Source organism: Loxodonta africana, chromosome 20 (genome assembly GCF_030014295.1).
Source record: "Loxodonta africana isolate mLoxAfr1 chromosome 20, mLoxAfr1.hap2, whole genome shotgun sequence".
Lineage (NCBI taxonomy): Eukaryota > Metazoa > Chordata > Mammalia > Proboscidea > Elephantidae > Loxodonta > Loxodonta africana.
Window position 1 is genome coordinate 51,452,895 of NC_087361.1, and position 21,372 is coordinate 51,474,266.

Here is a 21,372-nt window from a genome sequence, read left to right on the forward strand (position 1 = left end):
TGATCAGCCAATCAGTTGTAATGGGAGTTTCCTTGGGCATATGGCCTGCATCCAATATATATACACAAACATTCTGGCAAACTCACTTCATTTGCTCTGCTCCTGCACCTAGCGCATCATCCTTTGGCCTCCAGTTCTTTGGTCTTGAGCCACCTTCCTGATATCTTACCTGCCAGTCTTGGGATTCGTCTGCCTTTGCAGCCTGTGAGCCAGCAGCCTGCCGTCTTATATGCTGATCTTGGGTTCATCAGCCCCTGCAGCTACGTAGCTGAGTCAAACCCTCCAGTCTTACACCTGACCCACGGACTTGGGACTTGCCAGCCTCTACAACAACATAAGCCATCTCCTTGTGATAAATCTCTCTCACACCTACTGCTTCACTGGTTTTGCTTCTCTAGAGAACCCCAGCTTAAAACAGGGACCATATTCAGAACGGTCATTTCTTCTCCATTATATATCCACTGCACATTTAATAGGTGAGAATCTAATTAACAAATGAAACTGCTAGGTAAAAATTAATGCAGGATTATTTTTTAAAGTTCTGAAAAATTGTCCTACATATGATCAATGTATAACTAATCTGGACATACACCTATACTGTGTATGATTCAAAAAATAACCAAATAATGAGCTAGGATCCCAGAATGCTTGGCAAAAGACCCCCCGGACATAGGTAAAATATTCAGAGCTGAGTCCAGGAGTCCAGAATGAGTCTTCCTAGATTATCACAGACCTCTCTTTCTGTATGTACATGAATGGCTAGGCCTGTGCTACTCCAATACCTGTGGCTACGGAGCACTGGAATTGCGGTTAAGTGTGAATAATTTAAATTTAACTTCAATTACTTTAAATTTAAAAACAAACACTTGATTCAGTTACTGGAAAACTTTTAAGTGCGTTTGGAAGAACTTGAGTGTGTCAATCTACTTTTTCAACTGTAAATTTTCTAAAATCTAAATATAGGCCAAGCATTTCTGATGAACATTTCATGTTTGAATTGAAATGTGCTGTAAGTATAAGATGCACACCAGATTTCATAAACTTAATATGAAAAAGAGAACGTAAAATATCTAATTAGTAGTTGTTTATATTGGTTACATCCTGAAATGATAATATTCTGGATATACTGAGTTAAACAACATCTATTATTAAAATTAACTTCACCTATTCTTACATTTTTAATATGGCCACTAGCAAAATTTAATAGATAAGGCTCACATTATTTCTATTGAATGGCACTAAATTAGTACGTGCTTAAAGTTGATTTTTTTTTGTGTGTGGCCTTTCTAGCCATGATCTTGTAACTCCCACTCAGGTGACTGTGTGATAGGGTAACTGTGGCCTACCAAGGGGATTAGTGGGTTTTGCCTTAAAAGAGAGCCAATTCCAGAGCAAAGAGGTGAAGCTCACTGCCACCAAGGAAGGAGAGACCAGCAGGAGATGGCGCTGTGGGCTCCCGGCCCATGGAGAGAGAAAGCTGAGTGCCTCTGGGCAGAGACTAAGGGCCAGGGAGAGGCGTGCCTGCAAGCACATCTGGGAAGAGGCTACCCTCATGGAAGAACTGTATCTTGAATGTTCTTGAACCTGAATTGTAACTTACTTTCCTAAAACACCCCATAATTGTGAGTATGATCTGTGAACTCTGTATAGCTACTGCAATGAATTATCAAACTCAGCAGAGTGCTGTGTGAGGGACGATTAGTGTCAGAATTAGTAAGATGGTGGAGAGAGGAGGCTTGTCTGGCTTCCACCTCATGGGAGTCAGCCTTATGCTGTTGATAGCAGTTCTCCTTCCACCTCACGGGGTTGGAGGAGGTTAGACACTGCCCCCGAGCAGTTTTTACAATGCTCTAAGGCATGGTTCTCAACCAGGGGCACATTTGCCTCCCAGAAAACATTTGGCAATGTTTAGAGACATTTTTGGTTGTCACAGCCAAGAAGGCACAATTGGTATCTAGTGGATAGAGGCCAGAATTGCTCGTAAACACCCTACAGTGCACAGGTTAGCCTGCAAAACAAAGAACTATGCAGCCCAAAATGACATTAGTGCTGACGCTGAGACGCTGCTCCAGTGCTTTCTCAACAGCATAGCGCTCATGAAAAACCCATGGCCTCTTACAGCCGATTCTTTGATCCAGTAACTTGTCGTCCTTGCATCATAGAAACTGTAGCCTACGCTAACTAGGTAATGCATCTTCAGGTCCTATACTAAGTTTACCCTTAAATCTGATGGTATCACTTACAGGTAACACACTTAATGGTGAAAAGCTGAAAACTTCCCCCTTAAAATCAGGAGCAAGACAAGGATGTCTGCTGTCACCGCTTCCATTCAACACTGTACAGAGGCTTTAGCCAGGACAATTAGGCAAGAAAAGGAAGTATAAGGCATCCAGACTAAAAAGTAAAACTATATTTACAGATGACATGATCTCATATATAGAAAATCCTAGGGAATCCACAAAACTATTTAGAACTAATAAACTAGTTCAACAAGGTTGCAGGATACAAGATCAACATATAAAAACAGATCTGACGGTACCACATAGAGTATATTACTTTCTCCTCATTTTACCATCTACTGGTGTAACCCCCTCAATCCAACAACTCAATTACCCTTACCTGATGGGAGAATCCCATGATTATGGTTCTTCAGGTTGAGAAGAGTCCGTACCCAGAACAGGTATTTTGAATACTCCACTACCAAACTCTGACACATATTGCCTGTTAATGGGTCTTATTTTTTAAAAAACGAAAAACAGTACCAGCTTTTTATGCAGTAACTACATCAGACTCTTAGAATCTAGTACTTTACCTGAAGCCAAGTAGGCTCAAGTAGCCAAGCTTGTAGCCTTATACGGCATGTCAAACTGTTAAAAATAAAAAAGTACATCAAAACATTGATGGCCAATATGTTTTTGCAGTAGCTTAAACGTTTGGAATGTCATGGAAACAAGTTTTTTAACCTTCTCAGGTACCCCTATAAAATACAGATACCAAATATGCAAAGTATTTGATGCCTTGGTGCTACCTCAAGAGGTTACTGTTAGAAAGAAACCCATAAATGATGTTATCAAAGCTATAGGAAATAGCAGACTCCGTGCTAAACACTCCGCCCTGACTTAAGTCCTTTTGCAAGGAACTTTTACACTCTTTTGTTTTACACATAAAGACAAATCCATGGAGAGGTTCAAGGATTCCATCACAGATACACAAAGCTTTTGCCTCTAATTTTGAGAAGCAGCCAACCAAGAAGAAAGCAGTGAGAATAACTGGGTTGTAAGGCTTTGAAGGTAAGATCTGGCAAAGCCAGAACAGCCACCTGGAGCACTAGAGAAAACCCAAGATGGACACTTGCCAAAATCTTTCCTAAGACACCCTGTTACAATAAGGGCAAACTGGCAGGATGGTAACCAAACAGGTGGAGAACTTTTCTTGGACAACAGAGGATACAGTTAGTTCACACCATTTCTGCAATCAGCATAAATGGTGGCCAAGTTAAATGTTTGAATGTTTGGGTTAAATATGTTAAAAAGTCCAAAAGTTAAGACTTCTTTCATTTCTAAAATGATGAGTGGCAGTCAGTATGCCAAATTAAAATGGGTTGAGACCACTCAATGTATTCACTTAACAAATATTAGTTAAGTGTCTGTGCAGGTGCTGTGGATTCAGCGGTGAAAAAACAGAGTAAGACCTGAAATGCATACAGCATTAAAGAACACACCTCCATAAAGTAGGTCAGGTATAACACAATAACTTTGAGAGAAGTGAGTGGTGTGTAGGCCTTATTTTCATTTCAAAATAAGCTTACTAGATTGGAGCGGGCATAAAAGAGGAAAATAATAGTATGCCTTCAAACAATGCTATATATTAAACAAATGTTTGTCAAGATTAAGAATTTTGAAATCAAGATTTTTCCCCCCTCTAGATTACTTTAAAACCTTGCCTTTACGGTCACACTTGGGTGACCTGGAGCTCAGAAAAAAGCAGTTTCCCACTCTTTTTAATAACAGGTAATGTTTACATTATCTTTAATAATAGAAGATGGGGTTTATATTGTATATTGTTTTCAAATTTAGGGACTTTAATATTAAATATTTTCTTTAAAAATAAAATGTTGAATAATACTATATAATATTTCTCAGTTTAGAAACTTCCTTACTTAATGCTGCTAATTTATTAAACTTGTTAATAAATTTCTTTTTAAAATTAGTTTTAATTCTTTAAAAGTGACTGAAACACTGCTGAAAGAGATAGACGAAGACTTAAAAAATGGAAAGATTTTCCATGTTCATGAATTGGAAGACTTAATAGTGTTAAGATGTCAATACTACCCAAAGCGATCTGTAGATTCAATACAACCTGATCAAAATTTCAACAGGAAAACCAATCCTTAACTTTATATGGAATGTTAAGAGACCCTGAATAGCTGAAAGCAATGTTGAAAGAGAAGGACGAAGTAAGAGGATTCATACTTCCTGATTTTAAAACATATTATACAGCTACAATAATCAAAATAGCCTGGCAATAGCTTAACAACAGATACATAGACCAATGGCATAGAATTCACAGTCCAGAAATAAACCCACACATTTACGGTTAATTGATTTTTGACAAGGGTGCTAAGTCCATTCGATGGAGAGAGAAGACTCTCTTCAGTAAATGGTGCTGGGAAAACTGGATTTGCACACGCAGAAAAATGAAACAGGATTCGTGCCTCACATCATACACAAAAACAAATTCAAGATAGATTCAGGACCTAAACATGAAAACTAAAACCACAAAATTCTTAGAACAAGCAAGGGCAACGCTGTCAGCCAAGCTTTCAACGATGGGCAAAAGACAAAATAAATAAATGGGGCCTCATAAAATTAAAAACTTTCATCAAAAGACTTTACCAAAAAAGTAAAAAGATAAAGCTACCCACTGGGAGAATACCTTCAGAAACCACATATCCGATAAGAATCTAACAGCCAAAATACACATAAAATTTCAACAACAAAAACACAAGCTCAATCATGAAATGGGCAAAGGACTTGAACAGACATTTCACCAAAGAGGACATTCAAATAGCCACCAAAATACATGAAAAGATGCTCAATGTCATTAGCCATCAGAGAGATGCAAATCAAAACCACAATACGATACCATTTCACTTCCACAAGGATGGCTAAAATTAAAAAAAAAAAAATGTTGGCAAGGATGTGGGCAAACTGGAAGCCTTATCTATGGCTGGTAGAATGCAAAATGGCACAGCCATTATGGAAAACAGTGTAGTGGTTCCTCAAAAAACTAAAAATAGAACCACCACATGACCCAGCAACTCCTCTCCTAGGTATAAACCCAAAAGACTTGAAAGCAGAGACTCAAACAGATACTTGTACACCAATGTTCACTGCAGCACTATTCACAATAGCCAAAAGTGGATACAACCTAAATGCCCATCAACACATGAATGGATAAACAAAATGGGGAACATACATACAACAGACTACTACTCAGCCAGTAAGAGAAATGAAGTCTTGATACATGATACATGGATGCAGCTTGAAGACATTATACTGAGTGAAATAAGTCAGTTACAAAAGTACAAATATTGTATGACCTCACTTACATAAAAAGACAAGAACCGGCAAATGTATAGAGAACAAAGTTTATTACTGTTTACCAGCGGTAAGGGAGAGAGGGGAAGGGGTGGTTATTGCTTATGGAGTACTAATTTTCGGTTTACCATGATGGAAAATCACATTGATTAAGGGTAGGGTTGCACAGCCAATTAATCTAATTGCTGTCAGTAAGTCATATACCTGTAAAAAGCTGAATTGGCAAAAATTGTGTGATATATTTACAGCGACAAAAAAAAAAAGAGTAGCTGCTTATATACAACCAAACACCTCATGGGATTTAGTTCCTTAGTTTGGAGGGTTTGGGTCATGGTTTCATAGGACATCCCACTTAATTGGCCTAATAACATGTCTAGTGCTTCTGTTACACCGCCTAGTTTGTTGCCTGGGGTCTTAAAAGCCTGCAAGCAGCCATCCAAGGCACAACAACTGGTTTCTATTCGCTTGGAGCAACAAAGGAAGTAGAGTCAGGAATAGGAAAAGGACATGGAATGTGTGTCTAATTGCCTCCATGAACAACTGCCTCCTTTGCCATCGGCTACCTTTTCTGAACATTTTGATCAAAGATTCTATAGAAGAATCCTGATCAAAGGGGAGTAAATGCAGAACAGAATTTCAAACTCTCACAGACCCAACTTTCTTGAGCCACGAAAACTAGATGAACCCCCAAAACTATTGCCCTGAGATGATCTTCAAGCTTTAAACAAAAAATATTCCCTGAAGTCTTCTTAAAACCAAACAATAGCTTAGCTTAATTAGTAAAGAATGTCTGCCTTGGACATTATACTCTTTTAAGATCGATTTATATGGGATCAAACTGACAATAGCAACTCGAAAGATTAGACAAGAACCTTAGGCAGCAGTGATTTTATGTTAATGAGGGAGGAACAACTCAGAAAAGGACTGTGAGAACATTTGCACAACTCAAACAATGTAGTCAGTATCACCGAATTGTACATACAGAAATGGTTGATTTGGTGTACGTTTACTGCTGTGTATATTCTCAACAACAACAAAAAATAATTTTTTTAAAAAGTGACTCTGGGTCATTCATATGTAAGCATGCAAAACCAAACATATGCATATTTCTGGTCAATCAAAAAAAAAAGCCACTAAAATGAGACAATAAATGCATCAGAAGGTAAAGGAGAGGTGTTAAAAAGAAAAAAAAAAAAAAAACAGGACAAGGAAAATGAGGGAGAAAACAATGAAGAGTTGTCAACAAAATTTTGGAAGACCCTCGGTGGTCATGGCCCCCAGACCTTCTGTTGGCCCAGGACAGGAGCCATTCCCAGGGCCAACTCTTCAGACATGGATTGGACTGGACAAAGGGTTGGAGAGGGATGCTGGTGAGGAGTGAGCTTCTTGGATCAGGTGGACACTTGAGACTACGATGGCATCTCCTGCCTGGAGGAAAGATGAGAGGGTGGAGGGGGTTAGAAGCTGGCAAAATAGACACAAAAAGAGAGAGTGGAGGGAGAGAGCGGGCTGTCTCATTAGGGGGAAAGTAATTGGGAGTGTGTAGCAAGGTGTATATAAGTTTTTGTGTGAGAGACTGACTTGATTTGTAAACTTTCACTTAAAGCACAATAAAAATTAAAAAAAAAAATTTGGAAGACACAGCAGATAAGAGAAATCACAGATCTGAAAGAGCTAACAGCCTCATGCCTACAGCAGGAGATGCCAATGAGAAAGAAGCCAATTCATACCATGGGGCCCGGGAGACTAGTTAACAGGGAGGGGGCAGCTTTGAGAAAAAAGAGGGAGAAACAGGCCAAAACCTTTTGGAATGGTTGACAGGGGCAGTTAGACCTTTCTAGGTCCCTTCCTCCAACTCAGAAGACTCGGAAGCCCCTGGTTGTACAAATGGCTAACACACTCAGCTGTTAACCCAAAGGTGAGAGGTTCGAGTCTACTCAGAGGTACCTCGAATAAAAGGCCTGGCAATCTATTTCTAAAAAATCAGCCAGTAAAAACACTATAGACTCATAGCAACTGATGGTATCAGGAGACTAGATGTTTACCAAGAGGAAAAATTAAACCACAAGGCTTCAAATACAGACATGAAATCCATCAGAAGGTAAGGGAGAAGTGTTATAACGCAAGCAGGGAAATGAAGTAAAATTCTACGTTATCTAAATAGTGAAATCCTCAACCCAGCCCCCAGATCCTTTGCAGGCTCAGCTCTGAAAACAATGGCAGCCTGGCATATCACTGCCATAGGCGGGAGTTCCTGAGGACTCTCATCTGGAGAAACTGAGATGCCTCGAAGAAAGAGCATCTAGATGGGCAAAACCGATGCCTGCCTGACACCCCCTCAGTGAAGCCCACAGCTCACAAGCCTGCCCAGGCACACACAGCTTCTTAAAGATTCAAGGGCTATGGGGACAACTGAGAAGCCTCTGAAGCAACTCAAGGAAACAGCCAATGTGTGGAGATAAAAGAGAAGAGTACCTCCATGAAACAGCATGCTACAGAAAGGGAATCACCAGAGAAGGACAAGGCCTTGGAAAAACTAAAAGGTTGGAAAACTAAACTGAACTACTCTCTCAGAAATTAATGCAAAATTACACAGAGAACGGAGAGAAAAACAATAATAAAAAGGCAATATTAAAGGATCAATTTAAGAGGCCCAAAATCTAGCAGGACTTCCAGAAAAAAGTTAAAAAATTCTGGATAGACAATTATCAAAGGAATAATACAAGAAAATATCCTAGGCCTGAAAGACACTGGTTTCTACAATCATAGAGTTTTCTTAGTGGATAGTACAATGAATGAAAAAAGGATAAAAACTCGTTGCCGTGGAGTCGACTCCAACTCGTAGCGACCCTATAGGACAGAGTAGAACTGCCTCAAACGGTTTCCAAGGCTGTAAATCTTTACAGAAGCAGACTGCCACAATCTTTCTCCCAAGGAGCAGTTGGTAGGTTTGAACCAATGACCTTTCAGTTAGCAGCTGAGAGCTTAATCACTGTGCCACCAGCGCTCTGGGGGCAGGGGAAGGCAGGGAGAGGGAGAGGATACCAGGGAGTAAAAAAAAGAAGACCCTACAAGCTCAGAGAGAAAACGACAGGTCACACACAGAGGATCAGGAATCAGAATGGCACCAAACTTCTCTATGGTGCTATCTAAAGCTAAATGACAATGGAGCAAGGGCTCAAAATTCTGGGGGAAAATGATATTCAACCCAGAATTCTTATACCCAAAGTATTAGTCATGAGCAAGGGTGACAGTATTTTCTAACAGTCTCAAAAAACTTACTTCGATACATTCTTTCCTTGGGAAGCAACTGGAGAGTGTTCTAATTGAAACAAAAGAATAAGCAAGGGGTCAACAAACTTTTTCTACAAAAGGCCGGATTTTAAATGTTTTCGTCTTTTGTGAACCGCATGGTGTATTTGTGACCACTCTGCCTTCGCAGTAGTGACAGCAGCTATGCCAGCTAACTGCAACTTCTTCCACCATCTTTCAACTCCTGAAACACCCAACATCTCCATGTCAAACCCTGGTCTCACCCACCAGGCAAGTGAAGGTGAAGGTTGCAGGTCCTGAGTGGAGCGATTGTGCTTAAATCCTCTCCCCTATCAAAGGAATACAGTCCCGCGAAAGAGGAATCGCTGAGAACTATCAGCACGTGAAGACGGTCAGACCTTCCGGTTTCTGCAGGTTAACTACTGCCTCTACCGGCTCCCTTGACACCGTCTTCAGATCTGTGACTTCAGGCCTGCAGCAGAGAAAATGCTGGCTTTTCAATGGAGTAGACGGGTGTGTAGCTGTTCTTCTGATCTGGATTTAGTTGCTGAGTGTTTAATTTAGCAGTAATGTTGCTAGTTACTCCTGGACCTGTTCCCCTCAAAGCCCCGACAAGAATAGAGACCCAAGAAACACACACTGGACTCCCCCTCCCTGCCCTTAATCTAAAAAACGGTAATAATTAAGATTTTTTTCTCCCTGTTCAAAAGGTTCCCTTCTACTAATTCTTCAGTGCTGACTTTTTTTCAGGGGAAGAGTGCAGTCTAGAGGGGAAAAAATTATTTCATAGTGTTTGCTCCTTATTTAGAAAAGTATTTTAACTGTTGGATCCATAGTCAGTGTAAAGGAATATCTGGTACTTCAGAAAAGATTGGTGAAATAGTCAAAATTATTTTGACAATGCTTGAAATAGTAGCACAATTAGGTATATCTTATGCTGATAAAATATGACTTGAGCTGTACTTCTGAAGAAATGAAAAGAAAAAAACTGTCTCACAGAGAAGGCAAGCTGAATGGAGCATACATGTGAAAACGGAGTTGGAAAAAGAGCAAATACATGAAACTAGAGCTGAAAATAATAATATAATCAAAGACAAGGAAACAATAGCAATCTGGCCAATTCAAGTTTAAGGCCAGCTGATGCTGGAAAGAAACCAACAGCAAAAACGGGTAATTCCAGACAGTGGACAAGGCTTGTGCTTCCACTAAATATACTGTGTGGGAATGGGTTTCAAAATAGCCAAATGGTTTTCTGAGCAACGTAGCTGCTTTAAACAACCCTTATAATATTAATCACAAACTTTCCTAGAAAAACACAGAATTTATTTTTTCTTCTGTTGTTAGAAGAAGACGTAATCTTTCTATTCTATAAAAACGGTCAGTTCTGCTCCTAGGAGAGAGAACGCCTTCCGATCTCATAGAGACTCAGCGTAGAGTTTTTTTGGTCCAATGACTGCTGGAATGCTAGCAAAACTGCCTCTGGAAAATGGAAATCCAAAAACAAATAAAGCTGTTTCTTTCAAAAAGATATAAGTAATAAAATATAAGACACAAATTTAGCCTTGACTGCCTAGGAAGTCGGAGAGCCGTCTACGTATCATTATAAGAAGCTTCAGCTTGATTCCAAAAATTAGCAACAAAAAAATGCAATAAAAAATCCTACTCACTAAACAAAGAAAAAACCAAATCCATTGCCGTTGAGTCCATTCTGACTCACAGCAGCCCTAAATGACAGAGTAAAACTGCTCCATAGCATTTCCAAGGAGTGGCTGGTGGCTTTGAACCGCTGGCCTCTTGGTTAGCAGCTGAGCTCTTAACCACTGTGCCACCAGGGCTCCAAATGCCTACCAGAGTTGCTTTTTTTATTAATTTAAAAAAATACGGAAGGCTTCACGAATTTGCGTGTCGTCCTTGTGCAGGGGCCATGCTAATCTTCTCTGTATCGTTCCAATTTTAGCATATGTGCTGCTGAAGCAAGCACCACAGTTGCTTTTAAATGACAAGACAAATACAATTTTTTAACATCACACTCACAGCAGCAATTAATACTAAAAAGCACTCAGGAATAAAGTTTTTTCAAAATATACAAGCCTTTGTAGAGAAAACTATAAAACTTTATTGAAAGACATAAAAAATGTGAATAAATGGAACACTATGGAAACCTTAACACTATAAAGATGGCAACTCTCCCACTAGACTATAAATAGAGTGCAACTCCAATTATAGTCCCAACTTTTTTTTTTGCTGTAAATTATGATTCTTACATTAATATGCAGGAAAGTCAAGAATAATACAGACAATTTTAAAAAAGAACAAGATTAGACATCTACCACTTGCTCTTCACGATTAATTATAAAGCTATTTTTGAAGGGAAAAAAAATTGTATACAATTAGCACAGACAGACAATGGAACTGAACACAAAGCCCAGAAATCAAACCACACACACAAAGGGATATGGTAACAGGAGAGAGGATGTCCTATGAAGTCAAGGAGAAATGGATGAATTATTTAAGAAATAATGCCACGAGAACTGGCAATCAACACAGGATAAGATTTCTACCTCACAGCAGTCACAAAAAATTAACTCGATGTGAATTAGACATATTTTGAAATTCAAAAGTTTAAAACTTTAGAACAAGATATAGAAGAATTTCTTTAAACCCCAGGGAAGGGACAAAATTTTTAAACATAACAAAAAAAGCTCAATCATAAAGGAAAAGAATGATCAATTTGGCTGTAATTTAACTTGAAATATTCTATACAATTAAAGATAACCACAGACCATATTAAAGACAAGCCACACTATAAATGAAGCTCTTCTACCGATAAAGCGCTATGATGAGTAAGAAGACAAGCAATCTGATAGAAAAACAGGAATAGGTTTTAGACAGTAAATTCACCAACTAATGCCCACTAAATACCTGAAATGAAACTAAGATCCTTGGTAGTCAGGGAAATGTAAATTAAAACAAAGAGATGCCATCTCACAGTTCTCAGACCAGAAAACGTTAAAAGTCTGCTAAAGTAAGTTGCTGGTGAGGAGGCCGGAAAACGAAAATTCTCTCACAGTGCTGTGGGAGTGCGAACTCGCACACCACTTTGGAGAGCAATCTGACAACATCTGGAGTCAGGGGTATATGTATCCTACTGCCAGAAATGCCATTTTTAAGCATACAGCCACAAGATCTAGCACATCTGCATGAGGAAACATGATCAAGAATGTATACATACAGCACTGCTCAAAATGGCAAAATAAAACCCCGGAAATGACCAATGTGGTGGTGGGGGGCGGGGGACTGGTAAACATTAAGCAGCAGTTATGCTGAGTAAAAAAGCAAGTTACAAGAGATTATATACAATAGGATATTATGAATATAAACTTTAAAATACTCTGTTATACACATGTGGTAAAGTATAAAATCTAAAATAAAAACCTGCTATCATCAAGTCGAGCCTGACTCAGAATGACCCTTTAGGACAAAGTAGAACTACCCCATAGGGTTTCCAAGGAGCAGCTGGCGGATTCACACTGTTGATCTCTTGGTCAGTAGCCAAGCTCTTAACCACTGCGTCACGAGGGCTCCAAAATCTTAAACTGGAACTCCAAAATAATAGGTTAGCTCCACGGAGAGAAGGAGAAGAATGGGGTCAGGGAGGAGGAGTATTTTATTTCTTTAAAAATCAGAAGTATGGCAAAGTTTATGAAGAGTACAAGGGCATTTATACTATTATTTTTTCAGTGTATCTGAAATACTTTGTAATTATGGCATAACAAATAATAACATTAGTTATTCACAGCACAAAACTTATGAAGTAATAACATTTATGTTTTATGTCACAGAAACTTATATACATATATTAGAGCCTGTGATAAATGAGTCAAAAATAAATTTTAATATTTGTAATGTAGGGTTTTAAATAATTTGCTAATGGGCTTTGAATTTCATGCAATTTCAAAATGTCCTTTATGCAAAAATCTCAAGGCATGCTACCCTTTTTTGTTAGTGTTGTCAACGCTACATAAATAAAAACTTTAATTAATGTGGTAATCTGCATCTCAGTCTTGTTTTGGGAAGCTTTTTCTTTAGCATACAGACAGTAACAAGCTTTACATTTGCACTTTCCAATCTGAAAAAAACGTGTCAAGAGTTCTAAGTATGAAGAGTAGGCACCCACTTAATCGCAGTGTTTCACCAGGGACCTGACGCCCTAATACTAACGTGGAAAAACAATGTTTCATTCTTTCCTTTTCTACTTGGGGATTGAGTCAGAAGCCGGGAAGTACCAAGACCAAAAATGTTATAAACAAAGCCTTCTTATAAAACCATTTTTAAGAGAAAAGAAAACTTTCAGAAAGGAGTAGCAAGATCCTTTGGGACTGCTGTATCAGAAAGAAAGATAGGGAATATTTTAGGACAGGGTTAAGAAGAAGTAGTTGGATTCTGCTATCTGTACTTCACTCCTTGACTCCTTGAGCCTTAAGGCTAGAAGATAACAGATACCACGTGGGAAAAACAAGGAGACAGACGGAACTGGCTGGGACACGGCCCCTAGAAACACTCACACGTTATGCTCTGCTCCCAGCTGTACTCCTGTGACCATATTCAAACTATTTCAATAACAGCCATGTTACCCAGTTGATGGTAAGCAGTAATTTTATTTAACATGGGTTGCTTTTTGCCAATAAAACATTTGCAACAGAAATGATCAGCTGATCTCAAGGAACCCAGGTATTACATATGCTAATAAGTCCCATGAAATGGAAGACTGCAATAAAAGTATTCCAAGTTTCAGATGTCCACACGTCTGTATTTTGGGCACAGTTATTGAGGGGAATGATGCTGCAGCAAAAGACAGGTTTTCACCCACTCCACTTCAGCCTCTTACACTAAATTTACTATTAAAATTCTTAACTTTTATTTCTGAAGGCTGAGAAGAATCAGCTCCCACAGATCCCTTATTGGCCAGTAATAAGAGCAATATTTTGCTTACAAAATTGAGGGCTTTCTATAACACCTTTAAATTTTCTGTTTTTCCACCAGACCTTATATTTCAGAAATACTCGTTTACTTCCCCTCTCATGAGAGGGATGACTACCTTTCTGCTTCATGAATGAAATAATCTAATTCCCATTTCTCTCAAATTCTCACCCTCTGGAGACTCATTCAAACTGCGTAATTCACTGCTAAGTTTGCAATTCAGATTCCACAAATACATACATGGAAATTCTTCCACAAGCAAACTGTCAGTGTCATGAATTTGATTTTCTAAATTTCATAATTCTTGATAAATAGAGGCACCTTACAGTTTACTCTTTTATATAGGATTTCACAGCATGCTGCAAATAGCTTAAGATAAAGCCATATTAAATACCTTAGTCCTTTTCATAATTAAAAAAAATCTACAAATATCAGAATATTTCTCAGTATTTTTGTTGTCGAACTAATAAATAACAAGTCTTAAAATTTATCTGTAGATGTAAATCGTTAACCCTCAGTTCATTTTGCCTCACCTGGACTGGTCTACAACACAGATCAACAAGCTGAACAGATTTCTCGGTCTAATATAGTTGGTGAAATGCTTTCACAAATTCCACTTCTGTAATTTAGGGTTTCTTTCATATTTATTTTAAAATATACAAATAGATTAAACTATTAATATAAATATTTTCTTTCAAATATGTTATATTCTTTTGTAAAAGAAAAGGTTTCCAAGCATTTAAAAAGCAATCTAAAGGTAAGTAAACCTGATTTTAGGATCATTACATTAACCAAAATAACTTCCCAGAGACGCTCCTGTTTAAAAGTACAGCTCACTGGCTTCTTCACATCGACACTTGAGGATGGATCCAAATTCAATGTCTTTACTTGATTTACTTCAGGGATCACTTCCAGTGATAAAAGTACCTCAGAAAAAGGTCTCACGACACAGTGGACAAGTGGATTTGTTGCTAGACGTAAACCATTTGTACTGAAAAAGAAAACGGTTTTAATGTTAAAAAAAACTTTTTAAAGGTGACATCTTAAAGACACATCTAAACCAAAAAAACAAACAAAAAAACCTCACTGCTGTCAAGTCGATTCTGACTCATAGCGGCCCTACAAGGACAGAGCAAAACTGCCCCCCAAGGGCTTCCAAGGAGCAGCTGTGGGGTAGACTGCAACTGCTGACCTTTGGTTAGCAGCCAAGCTCTTAACCACTGAGCCACCAGGGCTCCACACATCTAAAGTAACCCTAAAATTATCAAGAGAAAAAGAGAATACTAAAATACTTGCCCTCTTCATTCATCTTATCAAAAACAACACGACTGAATGGTCTTCCAAAGGCTACATGATGAATGATTCTTTGGATATGGGCTCATGCACACAACCACCAAGATAAGTAAGGAAGACCTCCTGGGAAGCAAATGAACACAGGGCGACTTCCCTTTCAATATGATTGCAGAAAAGAGCAAGGGCTCTGATGCCAAACAGCTCCAAAACTTACTTGGTGTAAAATACTCGGCAGCTTGTTTAACCTTTTGGAAGCCTGTTTCCCTCATCTATGCGCTGGAAATTAAATCATTTTCTACTTCGTAAAATTGATATGAGGACTAAATAAGAACACATATATGTCGTAATTTACACACATACACACATAAACATCTATGTATGTGTGTGTACAAACACACACCTACAGTTGTCGTTAGCTGCCATCGAGTCAGTTCCGACTCACGGCCATCCCATGAACCACAGAATGAAATGTGGCCCAGTCCTGCGCCATCCCCGTGATCAGCTGCAGGTCAGACCAGTGTGACCCATACGGTTTTTACTGGCTGATTTTCAGAAGCTAACCGCCAGGCCTTTCTTCCCAGTCCGTCTTAGTCTGGAAGCTCTGCTGAAACCTGTTCAGCATCACAGTAACACACAAGCCTCCAGTGACATGACTGGTGGCTGCTTGTGAGATGCGTTGGCCAGGAATCAAATCTGAGTCTACCATGTGGAAGAATTTTGTCACAGAGCCACCAATGCCTCGTTACACGTACAAATATACACACACGTACGTGCGTATGTCTGTAAAATTAGCTCAGTGGTTGGTACGTAAATGTCGGTTTTCTTGTCCTTCCCTCCCCTCTTAACCCAATTTCTACCAAATTATAAAAAGGAAACCTCCTTTCCAAGTTCAAACTGTCAACATTCCTGCCCCCAGTCTGAATTCTTTTAGTCTCCAATATGCTCTAAATTTCACAAGACCATTTATAGCTTGAGTTCAAGTACTCTGATGCTACCAGTCTCGGTAAATTACTAATTATCTTTAATAAATCTTGAAAAATCATTTTTTAATGTCGCCCGTTAACTAACTACAATTAAGAGTCTGACATCCATTGTTTTCTTTTCCAAAGTCAGATATCACATATATATAATATATATAAAATATTACAAAAGTTCATTTCTCTTTAGACTTACCAAACAGGCTGAATGGAACTTCTTCTTGCATGTTCTACAGGCTTTTTTGGGAAGAGAATAGTTGAAACCATGAATGACTGAGAAACAGATCATGCAGTCTTCAACACCCTCAAAACGTTTATCAACATTATTTTTCCATAATGCTAAGCCTTCCATGATACTCCCATTCTGGTAACAAGAAGGAGAAAAGAAAGAGTCAATAAGGACCACCCATCATCAATGTTATTTGTATTAAATTTCACACATTTGCAAGGCAGAATTATAATTCTGAGAGGAGAATCTGCCTGGCTATCCTCGCATACTCTAAGCTTTGAATGCCGGTTTTTAAAACAACCTCCCAAATTTTTAGGAACCAGATGTAATTTTTCTCCATTAAAGAGAGACTTAAAAGAAAGGCTTCTGCACCAATACTTTCTCTTCTAGTCTCAGCTTGTTTGATGACATCTTTTTAATAATTAAATCACTTAGATTAGTTCTTCTCAGCTTTAACTGACGATAATGAAATTAATTGTGTCACCTTCCCAACTGCTGATTTATTCCAGCTTTACTATACTCGTGGGCACGTTTGTTTTAAAATAATTTGTAATCACAGCAGAATGCCTGTGAGATACCACAATGTGCACGCACAACTGGAGGACTTATAATTTGTTTAAAGGTCAAATGTTTTGTCTTTCAAAGTCTTGAGGTTTCTCTAGCCACGGAAGACAGTTGAAATGTAAAAGTATAGTTCAGAAGGCATTCATCCAGTACCTTACAAAAAATTCACTCTCAAATAATTTCCTTAACAAGGAGCCCTGGTGGCACAACGGTTAAGTGCTTGGCAGCTAACTGAAGGTTGGCGGTTTGAAACCACCAGTGGCTCTGCAGTAGAAAAGACCCGGAGATCTACTCCTGTGAAGATTACAGCCTAGATAACCCTATGGGGCAGCTCTGCTCGGACACACTGACTCACTGTGAGTCGGAATCGACCTAACGGCACGTGACAACAGCAACAGGTATTGTTCTTCACCTTCTGCAAGGTCAGTGAAGTAAAGCCATTCCTCCCTGACACCAGATAATGGGAGCTTTAAAAAAGTAAAACAGAGCTGGCAGGTTCAAGTCATTTAGGCATATATCTGTGATGATCCAAGGAAACAGAGTGTCTTAATTTCTACTCTAAGCAGAAGAGACATATTTTAGGTCTTACTGTCCGTTCAAACAGTAGATTATAAGGCTTTTGCTAGCTTGGAAAGCCAAGTGTGTGAGCATAAACGTACTTGATGGGTGAGGTAAGTGCTCAACTGCAGCATCCAGTTCCGCCACTGCTGCACGGCCACGCCGACCCTCTTCCCACTTTCCACCGTTACTGAGCCCAGAGGGTAATTGGAAGGCAGCTGTATTATGAGTTCAATGACTATGTCCTCAATGGTGTACGTAGCCATGACTTCGCGAGTGGCAGCGCGAGCTTTCACCTGCAACACGTGAGAGTAATTTTTTCCCCCCAAATTTCTTTCTTTCCAAAAACATTTTGATACTGATAGGTTGACTGTTAGCATCCAATGTTTTCATTCAAGCAAAAAGCAGACAGACATACTCATTCATCTGACATAAGATACTGAATAAATGGCTTTAAATATCTGGAATATTTGATAGTGATTTTATGACACTGTAAGCTCAACACAGTAAAAAGCAAACTGTTATTCTTTACAAACATATTCTTCTGACTTCCTCATTGCCAGGCTGAAAACCATAGTGTCATCTTATATCCCTCCTTCTACCTAAAACTAAGGTGTGACTGACCCAACCCATGGTATTTTCAATCGTATCATATGCATGTGCAAGCTGGACAATGAATAAGGAAGACTGAAGACGAATTGATGCCTTTGAATTGTGGTGTTGGCGAAGAATACTAAATACACCATGGAATGACAAAAGAACGAACAAATCTGTCTTAGAAGAAGTACAACCAGAATGTTCCTTAGACGCAAATATGGCAAGACTATGTCTGACATACTTTGGACATGTTATCAGGAGGGATCAGTCCCTGGAGAGGGACATCATGCTTGGTAAAGTACAGGGTCAGCGAAAAATAGGAGGACCCTCAATGAGATGGACTGACACACTGGCTGCAACAATGGGCTCAAGCATAACAACAATTGTGAGGATGGCACAGGACACAGGGTCGCTATGAGTTGGTGCTAATTTGACAGCACCTAAAAACGACCTTATCCCAGATATTAGCTAGTTGCAAGCCTGACTACATCACCACCATAAAATCTCTCCCATCCTTGTCCTTTTACATTTCCACTGACACTGCCTCACTCAGGACCCCCTCACTGTTCATAACACCTACACCAAGAGTCTTCCCAAGCGATTCATTTGAATCCAGTCTCTAATAGCCCTCACTATATACTGCCAACAGAGCAATTTCACAAATGCTAACTCTGACCACGCCACAGCTGAGGGAAAAATCTTTAGTGGCTGAATAAGATCAAATATCTCAGGCTGTAATTAGAGGCCTTCCTCAATATCGCCCCAACTCATTGTTCAAGCAGTCTGCTCGCTTGACTCTTCCCTTTCAGGAATCCTACTCCACGTGAACGCTAGGTTACTTATCACTTCTTGGGCAACCATAGAAGTTACATTCTCATCTCCATGTTTGTTGTTTTTGCCATACTACTTTCTATATATTAAGTACTTTTCCCCTCATTTTTCACCTGACCATCTCAAAGTAACCTTCCTCCATGAAGTCTCACCTTATCCGCTTAGCCAGACGTAACCTTTTCCCACTTTGATTCCAGAGCACTCTGCCTCTCAATGTGACACTTTGCAGTTCCCAATGCAAAACAACAATATCAACATTGGTCTTTTCCGTCTGCGAGATTTTATGCTATTACAGGACAGGGATCCAACCTTCCTGAACTAGTCATTTCCCAGGTGACTGGCACATAGTACCTGGCATCTAGTAAGTATCCCACTATAAACTTTATACAAACTTATGAATGCTCAAAAACTATCTGCTGTGTAAATAAATCCATAAAATTATACCTTTTCAATCCATGTTTTATGTAATTTTGACATATAACACACAAAATTCAGAAAACAGAACAGACAATTCCTCTAAGTTTTGTGATGATAATCACTACAATGACAGACATAACCAATACTCAAGTATCTTTTCTAGAGAAAGCTGAGCAAATACTGACCGTCATTCCGTTAAACAGTTGCGTACTTGTTTGCACAGAAGATATTTCTTGAAAAGAAAGCACATTGCTGACGTATTTGCTTGTAAACCTATCTACAATATTGAAAATACGCTTCTCACTGCTATTCCACCACAGCCTAACCATAGCGGGCAAGTCTTTTAACGTCATGTGATAGACGGAACAAGCCAAGTGCGGAATCTGGTATGGAAGAGTTGCAGTTTCTGAGGAAAAAACAAATTCTTAGTTAGGAGCATGTATTTCTTACATAGAAAAACAGACTGATATTAGAATTTTCCTTAGAAAATCATCTGTAATTCCTCAACAAGAGTGGTATAGCTCATAAGATACACACACCAAAGAAACCAGACCTCCAAGAAGGCCAGCTTCCTCCCATGTTTTCAAAATGAACCGTAAGAACAGCAAATGGTATAGAGTGAAACTCTCAACTGACATGGAAGAAGCTGCCTATAAACAGCGTTCTGTATTTCACGTGAATGACCACAAATAAAACGGAACATGTATATTTAAAAAAAGAAGGAACAATTAAAGAACCTCTCTGTTATAAATTATGAAAAGGAGTCTGGCTTCCTTTACTTTCTCCAGAGCTCCCTGAGCTAAGCAAAAGTTGCAGGGTACCCAATTCACAAGAAGCAGTTCCAACCTCAGATCTTCAGGATTTTTTTAAGAAGTCCTATTCTTAGTAAATCCTGTACAACACTGGGGTGTAGTTAGACACATGTATGTCTAGGCCCTCAGCTAAAACTTGAGCTCCCAGAGGAAAGAAAATAATTTTACTCATCTTTGTTTGCCCAACTGAAGACTGCTGATTTACAAGCCCACAAAACATTATCACATAACAAATTATATTTGTTTACACTTAAAGGTAATAGCTTCAGCACACTAAGCTTCAAAAACTTACGAAATTCTTCACAGCCTTACCTGTAAGATCCAATTACATGTCCTATTTAAAGAAGTATGAAAAACCTTTCATTTTATCCTCACAGCATCTCACAGCTAGCACCCACGCTTGGGATTCTTCTCCACACCTCCCAGGGCAGAGCATAATAACATAATCTCATGAATGAACTGAGTCTCCACGAAAGACACAAACACACATCTTACTGACCTCTAATATTCAAACGGAGCTCCTCAGTAAAGAATGTTTTTGGGTCCTTATTTGAGAACTCAAGAACTGACTCTCCAAAGGTTGGATTTTCTGGCATAAGCCTGAACAGGTGATAGAGCAATTTATTCAAACTCTTTGTTTTCCGAAGGTACATCGAATAGAGAGCCCGAAGCTGGTGGAGAGCAAAGAATTTGTAAGTAAATCTAGTTAAACTATGAGAAGCAGTAAATAAAAACAAACTAAAGTATGACAGATTGTATAGAACACTTAATAAACAAATGCAGTAATTTGAGTTACATGGAAGTCCTACAAAATATATGCCACATTCTTACTTCCCAAATGTGCCCCTGGATGGCACTGTTCCCTGTCCTCAGAAACCAGCATTTTCATTATTCCCTCATTATTAGACACATGCTTCAAACACACCTTTCTAAAAAAAAGTCTCCATGTTGATAAGCTCACCTCAGCTGGGAGTCTCTGCTCAAGCCAAGAAAATCTCTTCCCCACTCCCCACAGATGATTTGCTCGCTCTCCTCCTGAGTCTTCCACACATTCCTTTCATGCTGTAATCCTTAATCTTTCAAATTCCTGCTTAAAACTAATCCCATTTTTATGGCTGACCCCACCCTACATCAAACACTCCAGCATCCCTTTAGGACAGAATGCACAAACTAGTAGTCCAAAACATCTTGGGAACTTCTTACCAACCAAAGCCAAACCCACTGCCATAGAGTCAATTCCA

The 21,372-nt window shown here is 39.0% G+C and overlaps 1 protein-coding gene and 1 non-coding gene across 3 annotated transcripts in view; both read right to left on the reverse strand.

Moving 5' to 3' along the window:
• Positions 1-7,400: 7,400 nt before the first annotated feature.
• LTN1 (listerin E3 ubiquitin protein ligase 1) overlaps positions 7,401-21,372 on the reverse strand; it is a 71,880-nt gene continuing 57,908 nt past the window's right edge. Inside the window, exons 25-29 of one of the 2 annotated variants that reach the window (XM_023548489.2) lie at positions 20,631-20,802; positions 19,505-19,725; positions 17,576-17,770; positions 16,320-16,487; positions 7,401-14,844 (exon numbers count right to left, since the gene is read on the reverse strand). In XM_023548489.2, the coding sequence (XP_023404257.2) occupies positions 14,782-14,844; positions 16,320-16,487; positions 17,576-17,770; positions 19,505-19,725; positions 20,631-20,802 (819 nt within the window). In that variant the 3' untranslated portion in view covers positions 7,401-14,781. The remainder of the gene's footprint in view (positions 14,845-16,319; positions 16,488-17,575; positions 17,771-19,504; positions 19,726-20,630; positions 20,803-21,372) is intronic. The other variant, XM_010590336.3, reaches the window with a different exon arrangement.
• LOC111750748 (U6 spliceosomal RNA) lies at positions 10,748-10,854 on the reverse strand. The gene has a single exon (XR_002785831.1). It is a non-coding gene; the product is annotated as a U6 spliceosomal RNA (small nuclear RNA).